A 16,445-nucleotide genomic window follows, 5' to 3' on the forward strand; every position below is an offset into this window, starting at 1 on the left:
ATTTTCTTTTCTACTCTGCTGCTTTTCTGCTCCTCTCTGAGCTTTTAGTCCTCTTTTTATCAGATTACCTTTTATTTTAAACAAATGACTTTGAATCTATATTCAAAATACAGAGGAGTATTGAATCTTATTCAAAATAGACTACTGAGGAGTCTACTTAGTGTAATTACAAATATTTTTCTGAAATGGCTTTTATGTACTTAATAGTTTCCTTATTTTGTAATGTCCTTGGATTTGATTTTACTAATTACCTTACTAGGATTAGCATAAGTACTGTACACAAAGTAAAGTTCCAATAAAGCTTAGAAGCTACAACAGGCATTGTGGGAGATGTGGGTTTTAAAAGATTGAGAAACATAAGAGGTTAATGTTGATAAATGTCATTAGGCCTTTGACAACAAATATGACATTTGAACCTTGAGACTGCAACAGCCCTTCCTCGAGCTTCAATAGGATGGATTAAATTCAGTACTACTTTTGATTTTTTTTTTTTTTTTTTGAGATGGAGTCTCACTCTGTTGCCAGGCTGGATGCAGTGGCGCGATCTCGGCTCACTGCAACCTCTGCCTCCTGGGTTCAAGCGATTCTCCTGCCTCAGCCTCCCGAGTAGCTGGGACTACAGGTGTGCACCACCATGCCCAGCTAATTTTTGTATTTTTAGTAGAGATGAGATTTCACCATGTTGGCCAGGATGGTCTCGATTTCTTGACCTTGTGATCTGCCTGCCTCGGCCTCCCAAAGTGCTGGGATTACAGGTGTGAGCCACCATGCCTGGCCTACTTTTGAATTTTAGAAACAAAAATTCATTTATCGCCTACTTTTGAATTTTAGAAACAAAAATTCATTTATCAGTTTTTGAATTCCATGTAGAGACTTCAGCTTCCTACTGAAAATGCTAGGATAGTAAATTAGTACTTTCATCTTTGGTCTCGTCTCTAACATCAGCTAATTGACAGTGGACAGAATATAGCCTCCATCATCATGCTGCCTCATTGTTATTGTTGTTTTTTGAGGGAGGACATAATCCTCTAGCCCAAACCACATTTCCTGTGCTTCCTAGGGATATGTAGTCTTTTTTTGTACAATGCATGTAGAGTCTCTTGGACAGGAGGTGAGTCCCATTACTGAGCTTGTGTTGCAAGGCTGGTTGCGGGTGGGTTTTCAAAGCAGCTGAGTAAACTGGATCCCTTTTTCCTCTCTCCAGGCTGAATATTACTGAAGAATGATCCTGTTCAACCTCATAGTGCCTCTACTGAATTATTCCTCTTTTAAATGGTTAGCGAACCAATAATTTTTAAATCCTACCAAAAATAGTAAGAAAATATGCAAACACACTGTGATCAAACTTAAAGGTCATTGCCATTCATTATTAATAAAACTTGCCATTTTAGCGAAAACCCAACATTCCCTAATAGGGTATTCAGGGAACCTATCTTAGATTGTGCTTATCCAAATCTTGGAGCTTTGAGCTAGGGGAGGAGAATGTATTAGACTAAATACAAACTTTGGGGGCTTGTAAAGGAGTCTCAGAAACTACTCAGTGAGTCCTTCACTCCAGTTAATGGCACTGCCCGCCTGCTGCCCCATCATTGTTTGAAGCTTTCAAGAGCTTGGTACTTCCCAGGGCTATCAGCAGTCCTCTGTAGTCCAGAGGTGAGGTTAGATCTTCCCAGTTCCCTATGAGATTTCAGGCACTAAAGCTCTATGTCAGAGAGGGAGGGGTTGCTCCTCCTCCAATGGGACTCAAGGACTTGACCTCCAGGAGTCAGGCCTCTGGTCAGAAGTGCCATCTCACCAGTGGTACTCATTCTTCCGCATTGATTCTCCATCATCCTGTGTTTTGTTTAGTTGCGACAATCTCTTGTGACTAATATCACTCAGAACATCTTGTAAATCCTAGGGCTTCCTGGAACTTAGTTGCCAAAGTCATACAAGCATCACCTGTCATTCTTGTGTTGAAAGTATAGAATTCTTCACTTGACTAGCCTTAAAAAAAAAAAAAGAAAGAAAAGAATGTATAGAATTCTACATCTTTTTTCAGAGACAGAGCCTTGCTGGAGTGCAGTGGTGTGATCTCAGCTCACTACAACCTCCACCTCTTGGGTTCAAGCAGTTTTCCTGCCTCAGCATCCCAAGTAGCCGAGATTATAGGCATCTGCTAATTTTTGTATTTTTAGTAGAGACAGGGTTTCATCATGTTGGCCAGGCTGGTCTTAAACTCCTGACCTCAGGTGATCCTCCTGCCTCGGTCTCCCAAAATGCTGGGATTACAGGCATGAGCTACCATGCCTGGCCAGAATTCTGCATCTTATAAAACCTAACTGGCATTTAAAAAATACCATAGCCGGGCGTGGTGGCTCATGCCTGTAATCCCAGCACTTTAGGAGGCCAAGGCGGGGGGATCGCTTGAGTTCAGGAATTGCAGACCAGCCTAGACAACATAGTGAGACCCCATCTTTACCAAAAAATTAGAATTAGATGTGGTGGCATGTGCCTGTGGTCCCTGCTGCTCAGGAGGCTGAAGCAGGAGGATTGATTGAGGCTGCAGTGGGCTGTGATTGCACCACTGCACTCCAGCTTGGGCGACAGAGCAAGACCCTGTCTCTGAAACAAACAAAAAAAGACTGTAATAGAAGTACTTATAAACATACTTATCCTCTCTCAGGACCCTAAAGTTGCAGGTTAATAGGTCTTCAAGGACAAATCTGTAAGTTTCTTATTTCAGTAGCATAGTGCGAGTAAAATTTCACTTTTTTAAACTATAGAGAGATCCCTTTCTGAACAGCCTACAGAACTTAAAGTGAGGGAACCATTTCCTCTCACAAAGAGGCCTTGGATCTTATGACTTTGGGGTTTGAGAGCTTCATGGGGCAGACAGATGGTGGATGTTGTAGAGAAGAAGCAAGCAAGCCGCTGCAGTTGGTCATACCGAAAGGGATGGATGACAAGAGGATCCCTTGAGCAAGTGAGAAGTTATTCTCATCAGTCACTGTGGCCACCACCTGAAGTACTCAGCTGAGTGGGCAAGGCTGAAGAAGAGGCCTGTGGAATGCAGTGTTACTGCTGAACGGGCGGGGCGGGGCAGGGCAGGGCAGGGCAGTGTTGTGCTGTGCCTTCAAGCTCCTGACTACAGAGACTCCACATCCCCACACTCAAAAAGACTCAGCTCACTCAATGAGACAATGTAACTTGAAGAATGTATAATTGTTGAATAATTAGTTTTATTAAGGCTGTCTCAAGTATGTGATGTCATCATAGCATAAAGTGTCAAGAATTAATAACTAGCCTAGTTTAGGAAAAAGCTGCTTAAAACTGTGGCTCTAAGAGAGTAATCATAAAATACCTTAGATAAAATTGCACTATGGAATTTTCATTTGGTATGTTTCAATTATTGGCTTGTCCACTAATACATATCTGCTTCAAAATGAATATATTTCATAAAATTGGCATCAGTTTTAATGACACTCTTGGTGCAGAACCTCAGATATGCCCCATTGGAGACAGTCCTTTGATCATAAATTCTCCCCAACTATAAATCCTTTTATGTCTTTATTATAGATGGTATTTGTCAACGTTTTTTATCATGCTTTCTCATTTTAAAATTTTTAGTCAAGGCCGGGTACGGTGGCTCACGCCTGTAATCCCAGCACTTTGAGTGGCTGAGGCAGGCAGATCACCTGAGATCGGGAGTTCGAGACCAGCCCACTGATGGGCTGACCAACATGGAGAAACCCCGTCTTTACTAAAAATACAAAATTAGCCAGGCATGGTGGTGCATGCCTGTAATCCCAGCTACTCGGGAGGCTGAGGCAGGAGAATCGCTTGAACCCGGGAGGTAGAGGTTGTGATAAGCCAGGATCACACCATTGCACTCCAGCCTGGGCAACAAGAGCAAAATTCTGTCTCAAAAAAAAAAAAAAATCTTAGCTGAGAAGATTTTCTCAAACTTTATGTTCTGCTGTGTGTGTTGGCAGGTGTGGGGGTTAGTAGCCACAGTAAATAGTTTTTTTCCAATGGCATCCTCCTGCCCCCAGTTGCTGATCTACGACAAGTGTTTCTGTAAGCATATTCATAGAACACTAATCCCACAAGATTTTACACAAAAAGTAGTCCTGCCACCAGTCCTGTATAACACTGGCTTGTAAAGCACATCAGCAAACTAAAGGACCCAAATATTTCGGAACCTCTGAAGTGCTTTCCCAGACTTCCTTGACGCCATGCGGTTTATCTTAATACCTGTTAACCATGGAGCACACTTGGGCAAACAGCGTGGCACAGAGTCTGGAATTGCTTCAGTGATGACTTCGCTATGCTCTGTTCCTAGTGTTCCTGGTTGTTTTGTGCCCTTATTTATATCATGTCACTACTAGAAGAAAAAGTACAGTGAGAACGAGCATTTCTCAAAGTCTTTAATAAATGAAAATGGCCATGGAATGAAAGAACTGGAGAAAAGGGGAAGAAGGGTGTATGGACAGCTACCCGCCCTGGTCAGGGTCTCACAGCACCTGTGTCTGCCAGGGACACACAGCGGGTGCCTGGACAGCCCACTGGCCCCCTTCTCACAGCTTCACAGAGGCTTTATGACAGACTTGAGTAGCAGGCTGTGCCTAGGAAATGTATAATCTTTAATGTAATAGTGGTTTTGTGATTTTATCTACAGTCTCTCATTTGAAGCCATTTACATTAATAATAGTGGCAATCTCTGGACTCTGATTCATGCATTTGGCTGATGTCTTCTATAGAGCAATCCAGGTCAGAGAAGAAAACTCCAGTTTGACCAGAACAGAATGGCCAGTCTGCTCTGTTCAGACCCTCTGAATGTCACCACAGGGAATCAGCCAAAGTTCTTTTTCTGAGGAGTGGTTCAAAGTGTCCACCTTCCCTGGACCCCATTGGCACTTCTGCAGGGCAGACCATGGTGTGTTCAGGTACTGGGAATGGCTACTCCTGGCTTTCTGTTTCTGAGCTGCTTTGCTAGTGCTTGGTGATCAGGATCCTGACTGCGAGCCCCACCATCAGTGTGGCTGACGCCGCCCCCAGAGCAGCCCCACGGCGAATGACCAGCTGTTTAATTGACAGTCTGCTGGTAGGAGCTGAAAGGGTATGAGCCTCCTCTAGAGTCCTGAAGAGGTCCACGTGGCACTCAGACCTTGAATACGTTGTCAGGGTAATGCCAGGGGAACTCCCAGTAGCCACTGCAGAAGCAAACAGGAGCAAACTCAGTAGGCCAGGGGTGAGCGGGAGAGCTAGCCTTAGAATCAGGAAACCTATCCTAACCACCTGGCTGCATTTGTTACACCTCACAAGAGATAATGCCTATATAGTAGAAAAATACCTGCTTTTTCTGCTTGAAAAGCAAGACCAGAGGAGGAGATATGTGGGAAAGCATCTTAAACTGTGAATTTCACATGCAGATAATGCTTACTACTAGGATCTGATGAGGAATGTTCTCTTTAGCACTTGGCCTTGTGATGATCGATGGCTTCAAAAGCACATGGGAAACACAATTAATCGTGTCTTACTGTATTCTCTCATGACAACTTAAGCTCCCAGAGTTTTAGCTGGCTCACTACTGCCCTGATCAAGGATGAGCCCAGGATGGATGAGGTCATGGAGACCTCAACTGAATGAGCTTTGGGCCATTTGCACACACACACCCGGCACTCAGGACCAGCCCTGGGGCAGAGCAGGGCCATCACTTCATGACATGGACATTGAGCATAAACCAGAGAGACGCTCGTCTGCCCAATGGGGTAGAGAGAGGCATATAGCAGGTCCCCCAAAGCCAGTGAGTCAAGCCAGGCCAACTGACAAGCCAGGCTCCCCAGACTGGCAGCCGTAGGTTAAAGGTTGGCCTTCCGTCCTGAGCAGAGTTCAGTGGGAGAGATCATGAGCTTTAGCGTTCGACGGGTTGATGCTCAGATTTTATCTCTGGCCTTTATGAGTTGCGGAATGATAGGGAAAATACGTAAGTTCTTTTTTTTTTTTTTTGAGACAGAGTCTCTCTCTGTCACCCAGGCTGGAGTGCAGTGGCATGATCTTGAATCACTGCAACCTCCACCTCTCGGGTTCAAGTGATTCTCCTGCCTCAGCCTCCTGAGTAGCTGGGACTACAGGTGCCCGCCACCACGCCCAGCTAGTTTTTCTGTTTTTAGTAGAGACAGGTTTTCATCATGTTGGCACTAGGATAGTCTTGATCTCTTGACCTTGTGATCCGCCTGCCTTGGCCTCCCAAAGTGCTGAGATTACGGGCTTGAGCTACTGTGCCCAGCCGGAAATATGTAAGTTCTTTCAGCCTCACTTCCTCATCTGAAAATGGGCATGCATCTAGTTGCCTCTCAAGGCCAAGGACTTGGTATAGGGCCTGGTACTTGCATGCCTGTTAGACAGTAGATGTTGTCTTCCCGGTGCTTAGGACATCATTTTCATAATAATGGGAAGAAAAAGAGCTTGGGCTTGTAAGCAGAGGCACAGAGGGCAGACAGGAGCAACGTGCCAGTGACGTTTATATGTGTACCAAAGTAGAGGCAGCCATGACAGCACATTACCTGAAGATAGGACTGCTTTCTTAGGCCCAGGTCTGGTTGCAGTGCTCTCTGCTCTCTGCTGCTGCTGCTGCTGCTGACCTGAGTGTTTCTTAGCCTAAAAGAGAAAGAACTTGCTTGGGTTAACCTGCCAGCTCAGCAGTTCACCCCTTCACCACTGGCCTCACATTCTCTGCTTTTAAAACATTGCAAGCCCAGGCGCGGTGGCTCACACCTATAATCCCAGCACTTTGGGAGGCCAAGGCGGGTGGATCACAAGGTCAAGAGAACAAGATCATCTTGGTCAACATGGTGAAACCATGTCTCTACTAAAAATACAAAATTAGCTGGACATGGTGGCACATGCCTGTAGTCCCAGCTACTCGGGCGGTTGAGGCAGGAGAATTGCTTGAACCCAGGAGGTGGAGGTTTTGGTGAGCTGAGATCGCGCCATTGCACTCCAGCCTAGAAAGTATCATTTTAAAGCTGGGCATGGTAGCTCATGCCTGTAATCCCAGCACTTTGGGAGGCTGAGCTGGGTGGATTGCTTGAGCTCAGGAGTTCAAGACTAGCCCGGGCAATATAGTGAAACCCTGTCACTACCAAAAATACAAAAAAATTAGCTGGGCATGGTGGCTAATGCGTGTAGTCCCAGCTACTCAGGAGGCTGAGGCAAGAGAATCTCTTGATACCAGGAGGCAAAGATTGCAGTGAGCCGAGATCGGACCACTGCACTTCATCCTGGGCAACAGAACAATGCTCCATCTCAAATAACTAACTAAATAAATCATTTAAAATCTCTTTATCCAGTATCTTAAGTGTCAGGATGACTTTTTCTATGCACAAAGGCAAAACCACAGTCTGATAGGATTCAGGGTCTTTGAGGGAACATTGCTTCTCTGCTCTGCTTGCAGACTGAGTTGTGCCTTTGCTGTGCCTGAGAAGCAAAGGCTGCCCTGCCCTGTATAAAAAGGACATCAAAGAGGATGGTGGGCAGGGGATTTTATTACCCCTTCCAAAGTTAAGGCACACGCTTGGAAGCTCATCTGCATTCAGACTAGTTTGAGATCTTTGCATTTGTTTGGTTTTCTGCAGATGGGGCTGTCTAAGGAAGGTTTTTTATTTTGTTTCTCTTTATAACTGCAGAGCGTGCTTTTTATACTGGCCAATTACAGTAACGGGAGTCACTGTTGAGGCTCAGGTGGTCCCTCTATAATCCCCCACAAAACACCCACAGCTTATACCACACTGCTGTCAAGTTCTTATGTGCTCTGGGCATTTCTGGCTGAGTAGTCACTCTGCCTGGTGGGGTCAGGTGCAGGGTGTGTCTTGTGGCCAGGGGCAGCCGACCCACTTACTTCCTCCGCAGCAAGCTTCCAGTCCAGCCGGGCAGTATACACAACAAAAGCAGCAGTTGCCAGGGAGACACAGGCCAGCATGCCCAGCCAGAGGCCTGGAGGAGACAAGTGATGATGGGAAGAATGTGCGGCAACCACCCAGGCGTCTCCCAGCTTCCTCACAGCACATACCCATGATTCTCATTCTGACCACAAAGGTCAGAAGGATGCCCAGTGGTAGGCCGATGACATAATACGTGATGGCATTCACAGCGGCACCAAAGGCCTGCTTCCCAGTTCCTCTCAGGACTCCGCCGTAGACACACTAGGAGGGGAGGCAGAAATGGGCAAGATGATGAGACTAAGAGCAGGTGTCATATGCAGCAGGCCTTTGCTAAGCAATTCGCATGGCATTGCTTCAGTTGAATTCTCACAGCACGGGATGGGCACCCTTATCTCTCTTTCTTCCCTGAGGGTGACTGTCCAAGACAGGTCAAATCAATTGTCCATGTTACACAGAAGTAGCTGTGTTTGAACACAACCCCACAGCACCCAGGCTTCACCTCCACACCATATGGCCTCCCTAGAAAGTAAAGGTAGAATTCGTGGCCAGCAACCAATTGGTCTGGGAGACTGGACTAACTTCACATGGTACGGTTGTGGTGTGTTGGTTTCCTGTGGCAATGGTAGCAAATTGCTGTAAACTTAGTGGCTTAAAATAGCACAAAATTGGTCTGAGCATAATAGCTCATGCCTGTAATCCCAACACTTTAGGAGGCTGAAGCAGGCAGATCACCTGAGGTCAGGAGTTCAAGACCAGCCTGGGCAACATGGCGAAACCCTATCTCTACTAAAAATACAAAAATTAGCCAGGCAAGGTGGCACATGCCTGTAATCCCAGCTACTTAGGAGGCTGAGGCGCGAGAGTTGTTTGAACCTAGGTTGTGCCACTGCACTCCAGCCTGGGCAACAGAGTGAGACTTGGTCTCAAAACACACACACACACACACACTATTTAACAGCTCTGGAGGTTAGAAGTTTGAATTGGGTCTCACTGTGCCAAAATCAAGAGCTTGTTCCCTTCTGAAGGCCCTAGGAGAGAATGTTTCTCTGCTTTTTCCAGCTTCTAGAATTCTTCGTGTATTCATTGGCTGGTGGTCCCACATCACTCCAACCTCTGCTTCCAGCCTCACATCTCCTCTGACCCTCCTATATCCCTCTTCTAAGGACTATTGTATTTACATTGGGCCTGATAATCTCCGTCTCCAGATTCTTAATCACACCTGCAAAGTCCCATTTGCCTTGAAACACTCACAGATTCTGGGGATTATGATGTGGACGTTGAAACTTGGGGCCATCATTTTGCCTACAAACAGTGGTTGTTAGCTTATTCCATATGAGACAAGCAGCTCTCACCCACTGCTGTCTGTGATTATATCTCATCTCAAAGATGAGAAGTGCTCTGGACAAAGTCCTGTTTGTCTTAGTTTGTTAGTCTCATTCTCCCAACATGATTCCACGTCTACTGAACTACAGACACAGCTCATCTTTGGTCAGGATTATTGACCAATAGATATTTGGTTATTTTAATTTTGTTCCTATGAGAGGTGGGGAGTACTTTGTGGTTTGTACATATCTGAACAAAGAAGTAATGCACTGGGGTTAGGAGATATATGCCTCTTGAACTTTGAAATAGCTGTGCATCATGTACACCATGGAATACTACACAGCCATAAAAAACGATGCGTTCATGTCCTTTATAGGGACTTGGATAAATCTGGAAACCATCATTCTCAGCAAACTGATGCAAGAACAGAAAACCAAACACGGCATGTTCTCACTCATAGGTGGGTGCTGAAAAATGACAACATGTGGACTCTGGGAGAGGAGCATCACACACTGGGGGTAGTGAGGGGGTCTAGGTTAGGGACAGCGGGGTCGGGGGAAGGATGGGGAGGGATAACATGGGGAGAAATGCCAGATATAGATGAAGGGAGAATAGAGGCAGCAAACCACCTGGTTATGTATGTGCCTATGCAACAGCCCTGCATGACCTGCACATGTACTCCAGAACCTAAAGTAAAATTTAAAATAATAATTAATAAATAAAAGAAATATGCTGTGCATATTGCTGGTTATTATATGTCATGGCATGATCTTTTTTTGACTTAAAAAAAGACTTCTTCCAAATTATGATTGATGTACCCTGGACCAGTGTTTCTCAAACAGGGAGGGGAATTTCTGGGATATTTTTGTTGTGACAACTTCGGGGGTGTGGTGGGGGGAAGGTGTTACAGCATCTAGTGGGTAGAGACCAGGGATGCTGCTAAACATCACACAATGCTCAGGGACCACCCCCCCCAACAAAGAGTTATCTGGAGCCTATTCACATGGGCTGGAGATACCAAGAGTTCCCAGAAGAAAGTAAAAGCCAGGACACACTTGAAAAAAGCTGGAACTCTGAATGTGTCTCTAGCCCACAATGGATCTGTCAGCAGAGAATGGAAGCCTTGCTAGCTATCAGAGGTGTTGAGCACAATCTCTAACCAATAATTAGCTGAACACTAAGCTCTGCAGACATTTTTAAACCTAGAAAGATAGAACGTTTTAAACTAGAAAGTTAGATTTAAGAACGAGGAGGAAAAAACTGAGCAAGAGGTAAGCAGCTGCAGATTGCAGAGACGAGAGCCACAGAATCGGTGTAAGCAAGTTATTTAACCAACACAGTGACGTTCCTTGGGTGTAAATCTCACATGCAACATTCTCCAGGATAGACTTGCAGTAGGCCACAAAACAAATCTCAATAAACTAAACTTATAAAAAAATGTTGTTAAAGAGACAGAGTCTGGCTATGTTGCCCTGACTGGTCTTGAACTCCTAGGCTCAAGCAATGCTCTCATCTCAGCCTCCTGAGTACCTGGGACTACAGGCACACACCATCATTCCTGGCAAATTTTGAAAGACTGAATTCATACAAAGTATGTTCTCTGGCCACAATAGAATTAAATTAGAGATGCCTACCAGAAATAAAACCCCAAATATTTGGAAATTAAATGTACTTCTAAACCATAAGTCAAAGAATAAACCACAAAAGAAATTTTAAAATATTTTGAACTTGAAAATTTTGATGAACATCAAAATTTATTGGATGCAACTAAGGCAATGCTTAGAGGAAAATGTACAGCTTCAAATGCCTGTATCAGAAAAGGAGAAAGGTCTCAAACCAGTGACCTAATATTCTACCATAAGAAGCTAGTAAAGAGGCCAGGCGCAGTGGCTCACACCTGTAATCCCAGCACTTTGGGAGGCCGAGGTGGGCAGATCATGAGGTCAGGAGTTCAAGACCAGCCTGGCCAACATGGCAAAACCCATCTCTACTAAAAATGCAAAAATTAGCTGGGTGTGGTGGCACATATCTGTAATCCCAGCTACTTGGGAGGTTGAGGCAGAAGGATCACTTGAACCCAGGAGGCGGAGGTTGCAGTGAGCCGAGATCGTGCCACTGCATTGCAGCCTGGGTGGCAGAACAAGACTCCATCTCAAAAAAAGAAGCTAGTAAGGAAGAACAAACTATACCTAAATAAAGTAAAAGATTAGTGTGGGCCAGGCATGGTGGATCACACCTGTAATCCCAGCACTTTAGGAAGCCAAGATAGGAGGATTGCTTGAAGCTAGGAGTTTGAGACCAGCTTGGGCAATATAGTAAGACTCTGTCTTTACAAAAAATAAATAAAAATTTAAAAATAGATTAGTATGAAGTAATTGAAATAAACAGCAGAAGACTAAAAGATGCAACTATTTTTTTAAAAAACTGCTTTTCAAGACATGGACAGTATAAGATAGAAACCACAAAGTTAAGAAGCAGCAGGGAATGAAGTTAAAAGTTTTTATTAATTTTCTCTGTTTTTGCAATCAGTTTAGTTGTCATTAATTTGAAAATAATGGATCATTGGCCAGGCACAGTGGCTCACACCTGTAATCCCAGCACTTTGGGAGGCCGAGGCATGTGGATCACCTGAGATCAGGAGTTTGAGACCAGCCTGGCCAACATGGTGAAACCCTGTCTCTACTAAAAATACAAAAATGAGCCAGGTGTGGTGGTGCACACCTGTAATCCCAGCTACTCAAGAGGCTGAGGCAGGAGAATCGCTTGAACCCGGGAGGTGGGGGTTGCAGTGAGCCGAGATCATTGCACTCCAGCCTGGGCTACAAGAGCCAGACCCTGTCTCAAATAAATAATAGTAATAATAATAATGATGGTTATAAGATGTAATTTGCAAGCCTCATGGTAACCCCAAATCAAAAAACCTACAAAAGGCAAAATGGCAGTACTAAGTCCTAACTTATCAATAATAACATTGAATGTAAACGAACTAAACTCTCTAGTCAAAAGACAAAGAGTGGCTCAATTGGTTAAAAAAAAACCCAGTGATCTGTTGCCTACAAGAAGCACACTTCACCTAAAAGACACACATAGACTGAAAATAAAGAGATGGAAAAAGATACTGCATACAAATTGAAACCAAAAGTGATCAGGAGTAGCTTATACTTAGACAAAATAGATTTCAAGAGAAAACCTATAAAAAGAACCAAGGTCATTATATCATGATAAAGGGGTCAATTCAGCAAGAGAATATAACATTTATAAATATATATATATATATATATCTACCCAACACTGGGGCACCCAGATATATAAAGGAGATATTATTAGAACTAAAGAGAGAGAGATTTCAATACAATAATAGCTAGAGATTTCAATATCCCACTTGCAGCACTGGACAGATCATCCAGACAGAAAGTCAACAAAGAAACATTGGACTTAATCTGCTCTGTAGACCAAATGCACCTGACAGATATTTACAGAAGACTTCATTCGGCTGCTGCAGAATACACATTCTTCTCCTCAACATAGGGATCATTCTCAAGGATAGACCGTATGTTGGATCACAAAACAAGCCTTAAAAAAAATTTTTTTTAATTGAATTATATCAGATATTTTCTCTGACCACATTGAAATAAAACTAGAAATTATAACAAGAGGAACTTTGGAAACTCTACAAACACATGGAAATTAGTATGCTCCTGAACGACCAGTGGGCCAAGGAAGAAATTAAGGAAATTTAAAATTTTTCTTGAAACAAATGATATGGAAACAACATATCAAAACCAATGTGATACAATGAAAGCAGTACTAAGAAAGTTTACAGCAATAAGGACCTACATCAAAGGGAAAAACATCAAATAACCAGATGATTCATCTTAAAGGCTAGGAAAACAAGAGCAAACCAAATTCCAAATTAGCAGAAGAAAACAAAGAATAAAAGAGCAGAAATAGCTTAAATTGAAACAGACCAAAAAAACACAAAAGATCAATGAAACAAAAATTTGTTTTTTCGAAAAAAATAAAATAGACAAACCTTTAGCCAGACTAAGAAAAAGAAAGATCCAAATAAATAAAATCAAATGAGAAAGGAGACACAACTAAGACCAGTAAATGCAAAGGATCATTAATTACTACTATAAGCAACTACGTATTTATTTCCAATAAATTGGAAAACCTAGAAGAAATGGATAAATTCTTAGACACATACAACCTACCAAAATGCAACCATGAACAAATCTGAAACCTGAACAGGCCAATAACAATAATGAGATTGAAGGTGTAATAATAAGTCTCCTACCACTTCTTGGCCTTTGGCTAAGATCCTAGCAAAGAAAAGCCCAGGACCCATTGACTTCACTGCTGAATTTTACTAAGCATTTAAAGAACCAATACCAGTCTTATTCAATCTATTGAAAAAAAATAGAGGAGGGAGGAAAATTTCCAATATCATTCTACGAGGCCTGTATTATCTTGTTACCAAAACCAGACAAAGACACATCAAAAAAAGAAACTGCAGCCTAGTATCCCTGATAACAAAAATCCTCAACAAAAATACTAGCATACTGAATTCAGTAACACATTAACAAGATTATTCATCCATGACCAAGTGGGATTTATCTGTGGGATATAAGGATGATTCAACACATGCAATATGTCAATCAATATGATACCTCATACCAACAGAATTAAGGACAAAAATCATATGATCATTTCAATTGATGCTGAAAAGTGTTTAATGAAATTCAGCATCCCTTCATGACAAAAAATAAAAACCTCAGAAAAACTGGGTATAGGGGGAACATTAACACAATAAAAGCCTTATATAACAGACCCACAGCTAGTATCATACCAAACGGGAAAACTGGAAGCCTTTCCTCTAACATCTGGAACAGGACAAGGATACCCACTTTCACCACTATTATTCAAAATAGTACTGGAAGTCCTAGCTAGAGCAGACAAGAGAAATAAATAAAGTGCATCTAGATTGAAAAGGAAGTCAAATTATTCTTGTTTGCAGGTGATATCTTTTTTTTTTTTGGAGACAGAGTCTCACTTTGTTGCCCAGGCTGGAGGGTTCAGGCAGTTCTGCCTCAGCCTCCCAAGTAGCTAGGGTTACAGGCATGCGCCACAAAGCCTGGTTAATTTTTGTTTTTTTTGTTTTTAGTAGAAATGGGGCTTCACCATGTTGTCCAGGCTAGTCTTGAACTACTGACTTCAAATGATCCATCTGCCTCAGCCTCCCAAATGCTGGGATTACAGGTGTGAGCCACCACACCTAGCTGGTGATATCATCTTATTTTTTTTTAGAGACAGGATCTTGCTCTGTCATCCAGGCTGGAGTGCAATGGTGGATTCACAGCTCACTACAGCCTTGACCTCTTGAGCTCAAGTAGTCTTCCACCTCAGCCTCTCAAGTAGTTAGGACTACAGGCATGCACCACCATACCAGGTGACTTTTCTGTTTTAATAGAGATGTGCTACCATTCCTGGCTAACTTAAAAATCTTTTTGGAGAAACAGGATCTCACTATGTTGCCCAGGCTGGTCTCAAACTCCTGGCCTCAAGCAGTCTTCCTGCCTCAGCCTCCCACAATGCTGGGATTACAGTTGTGAGCTGTCTGACACAGATAATAGGATCTTACATTTGGAAAAACCTAAAGACCCCCACCAAAAAACTATTAGAACTGATAAATCCAAGAAAGTTACAGTATATGAAATCAACGTATGAAAATCAATAACATTTCTATATACCAACAGTGAACAATCTGAAAAATCAAGACAGTAAACCCATTTATAATAGCTACAAATAAAATACTCAGGAACAAATTAACCAAAGAAATGAAAGATGGCCAAGTGCAGTGGCTCATTCCTATAATCCTAGCATTTTGGGAGTCCAAGGTGAGTGGATTTCTTGAGGCCAGGAGTTCAAGACCAGCTTGGGCTACATGGCGAAACCCATCTATACAAAAAAATACAAAAATTAGCCAGTTGTGGTGGTGTGCACCTGTGGTCCCAGCTACTCAGGAAGCTGAAGTCAGAGGATCACCTGAGCCCAGGAGGTCAAGGCCATGGTCATGCCACTGCACTCCAGCCTGAGTGACAGAGTGAGACCTTGCCTCAGAGAAAAAAAAAGAAATGAATGATCCCTACAGTGAAAACTATAAAACATTGATGCAATAAATTGAAGTGGACACACAAAAATTGGATATTCTATGTTAATGGATTGGAAGAATTAATATTGTTAAAATGTCCATACTACCCAAAGCATTCTACAGATTCAGTGCAATCCCTATTAAGGTACCAATGACATGCCTCACAGAAATAGAAAAAATAATCCTAAAGTTTATATGGAACCACAAAAGACCCAGAATAGGTAAAGCCATCTTAAGCAAAAAGAACAAAACTGGAGGAATCACATTACATAACTTCAAATTATACAACAGAGCTATAGTAATCAAAACAGCATAATACTTGCATAAAAACAGACACATAGACTAATGGAACAGAATAGAGAACCCAGAAGTAAATCCAGTCATCTACAGTGAACTCATTTTTTACAAAGGTGCCAAGAACATACATAGGGGAAAGGACAGTCTCTTCAATAAATAGTGCCAGGAAAACTGGATATTCATATGTAGAAGAATGAAGCTAGACTCCTATCTCTCACCATATACAAAAATCAATACAAAATGAATTAAAGACCTGAAGACCTCAAACCATGAAACTACTAAAAGAGCAACTTTGGGGAAACTCTCCAGGAAATTGGTCTGGGCAAAGATTTCTTGAGTAATACCCCCAAAGCACAGGCAACCAAGGCAGAAATGGACAAATGAGATCATATCAAGTTAAAAAGCTTCTGTACAGTGAAGGAAATAATCAAGAAAGTGAAGGGACAACCCACAGGATGGGAGAAGATATTTGCAAATTATCCATCTGATGAGACATTAATAACCAGCATGTATGAGGAGCTCAAACAACTCTATAGAAAAAAAATCTGGCCAGGCGCGATGGCTCAAGCCTGTAATCCCAGCACTTTGGGAGGCCGAGGCAGGTGGATCACAAGGTCAAGAGATCGAGACCATCCTGGTCAACATGGTGAAACCCCGTCTCTACTAAAAATATAAAAAAAAAATTAGCTGGGCATGGTGGCGCATGCCTGTAGTCCCAGCTACTCGGGAGGCCGAGGCAGGAGAATTGC

General features: G+C 42.9%; 2 protein-coding genes across 44 annotated transcripts in view; one reads left to right on the plus strand and one right to left on the minus strand.

The window, feature by feature from the left end:
- Positions 1-16,445, plus strand: part of ALDH3A2 (aldehyde dehydrogenase 3 family member A2) — a 178,016-nt gene that overhangs the window by 133,678 nt on the left and 27,893 nt on the right. For 11 of the 43 annotated variants that reach the window (XM_008996754.5, XM_008996758.5, XM_078373167.1 and 8 more), the window contains one exon: positions 1,205-2,011. The exons of 19 other annotated variants lie outside the window; for them this stretch is intronic. Coding sequence is in view for 15 of the 24 variants with exons in the window: in XM_008996758.5 (XP_008995006.3) it covers positions 1,205-1,219 (15 nt within the window). In the remaining 9 variants the exon portion in view is untranslated. Of the gene's footprint in view, positions 1-1,204; positions 2,012-9,624; positions 10,003-16,445 lie in introns of those variants that run through there. 13 more of the 43 variants (XM_078373170.1, XM_078373176.1, XM_035303131.3 and 10 more) reach the window with 2 other exon arrangements.
- SLC47A2 (solute carrier family 47 member 2) overlaps positions 4,842-16,445 on the minus strand; it is a 34,061-nt gene continuing 22,457 nt past the window's right edge. The window contains exons 15-18 of the mRNA XM_078373186.1: positions 8,054-8,186; positions 7,883-7,977; positions 6,549-6,642; positions 4,842-5,195 (exon numbers count right to left, since the gene is read on the minus strand). Coding sequence (XP_078229312.1) covers positions 4,975-5,195; positions 6,549-6,642; positions 7,883-7,977; positions 8,054-8,186 — 543 coding nt within the window. The 3' untranslated portion in view covers positions 4,842-4,974. The remainder of the gene's footprint in view (positions 5,196-6,548; positions 6,643-7,882; positions 7,978-8,053; positions 8,187-16,445) is intronic.

The sequence above is a fragment of the Callithrix jacchus genome, chromosome 5 (genome assembly GCF_049354715.1).
Source record: "Callithrix jacchus isolate 240 chromosome 5, calJac240_pri, whole genome shotgun sequence".
NCBI lineage: Eukaryota > Metazoa > Chordata > Mammalia > Primates > Cebidae > Callithrix > Callithrix jacchus.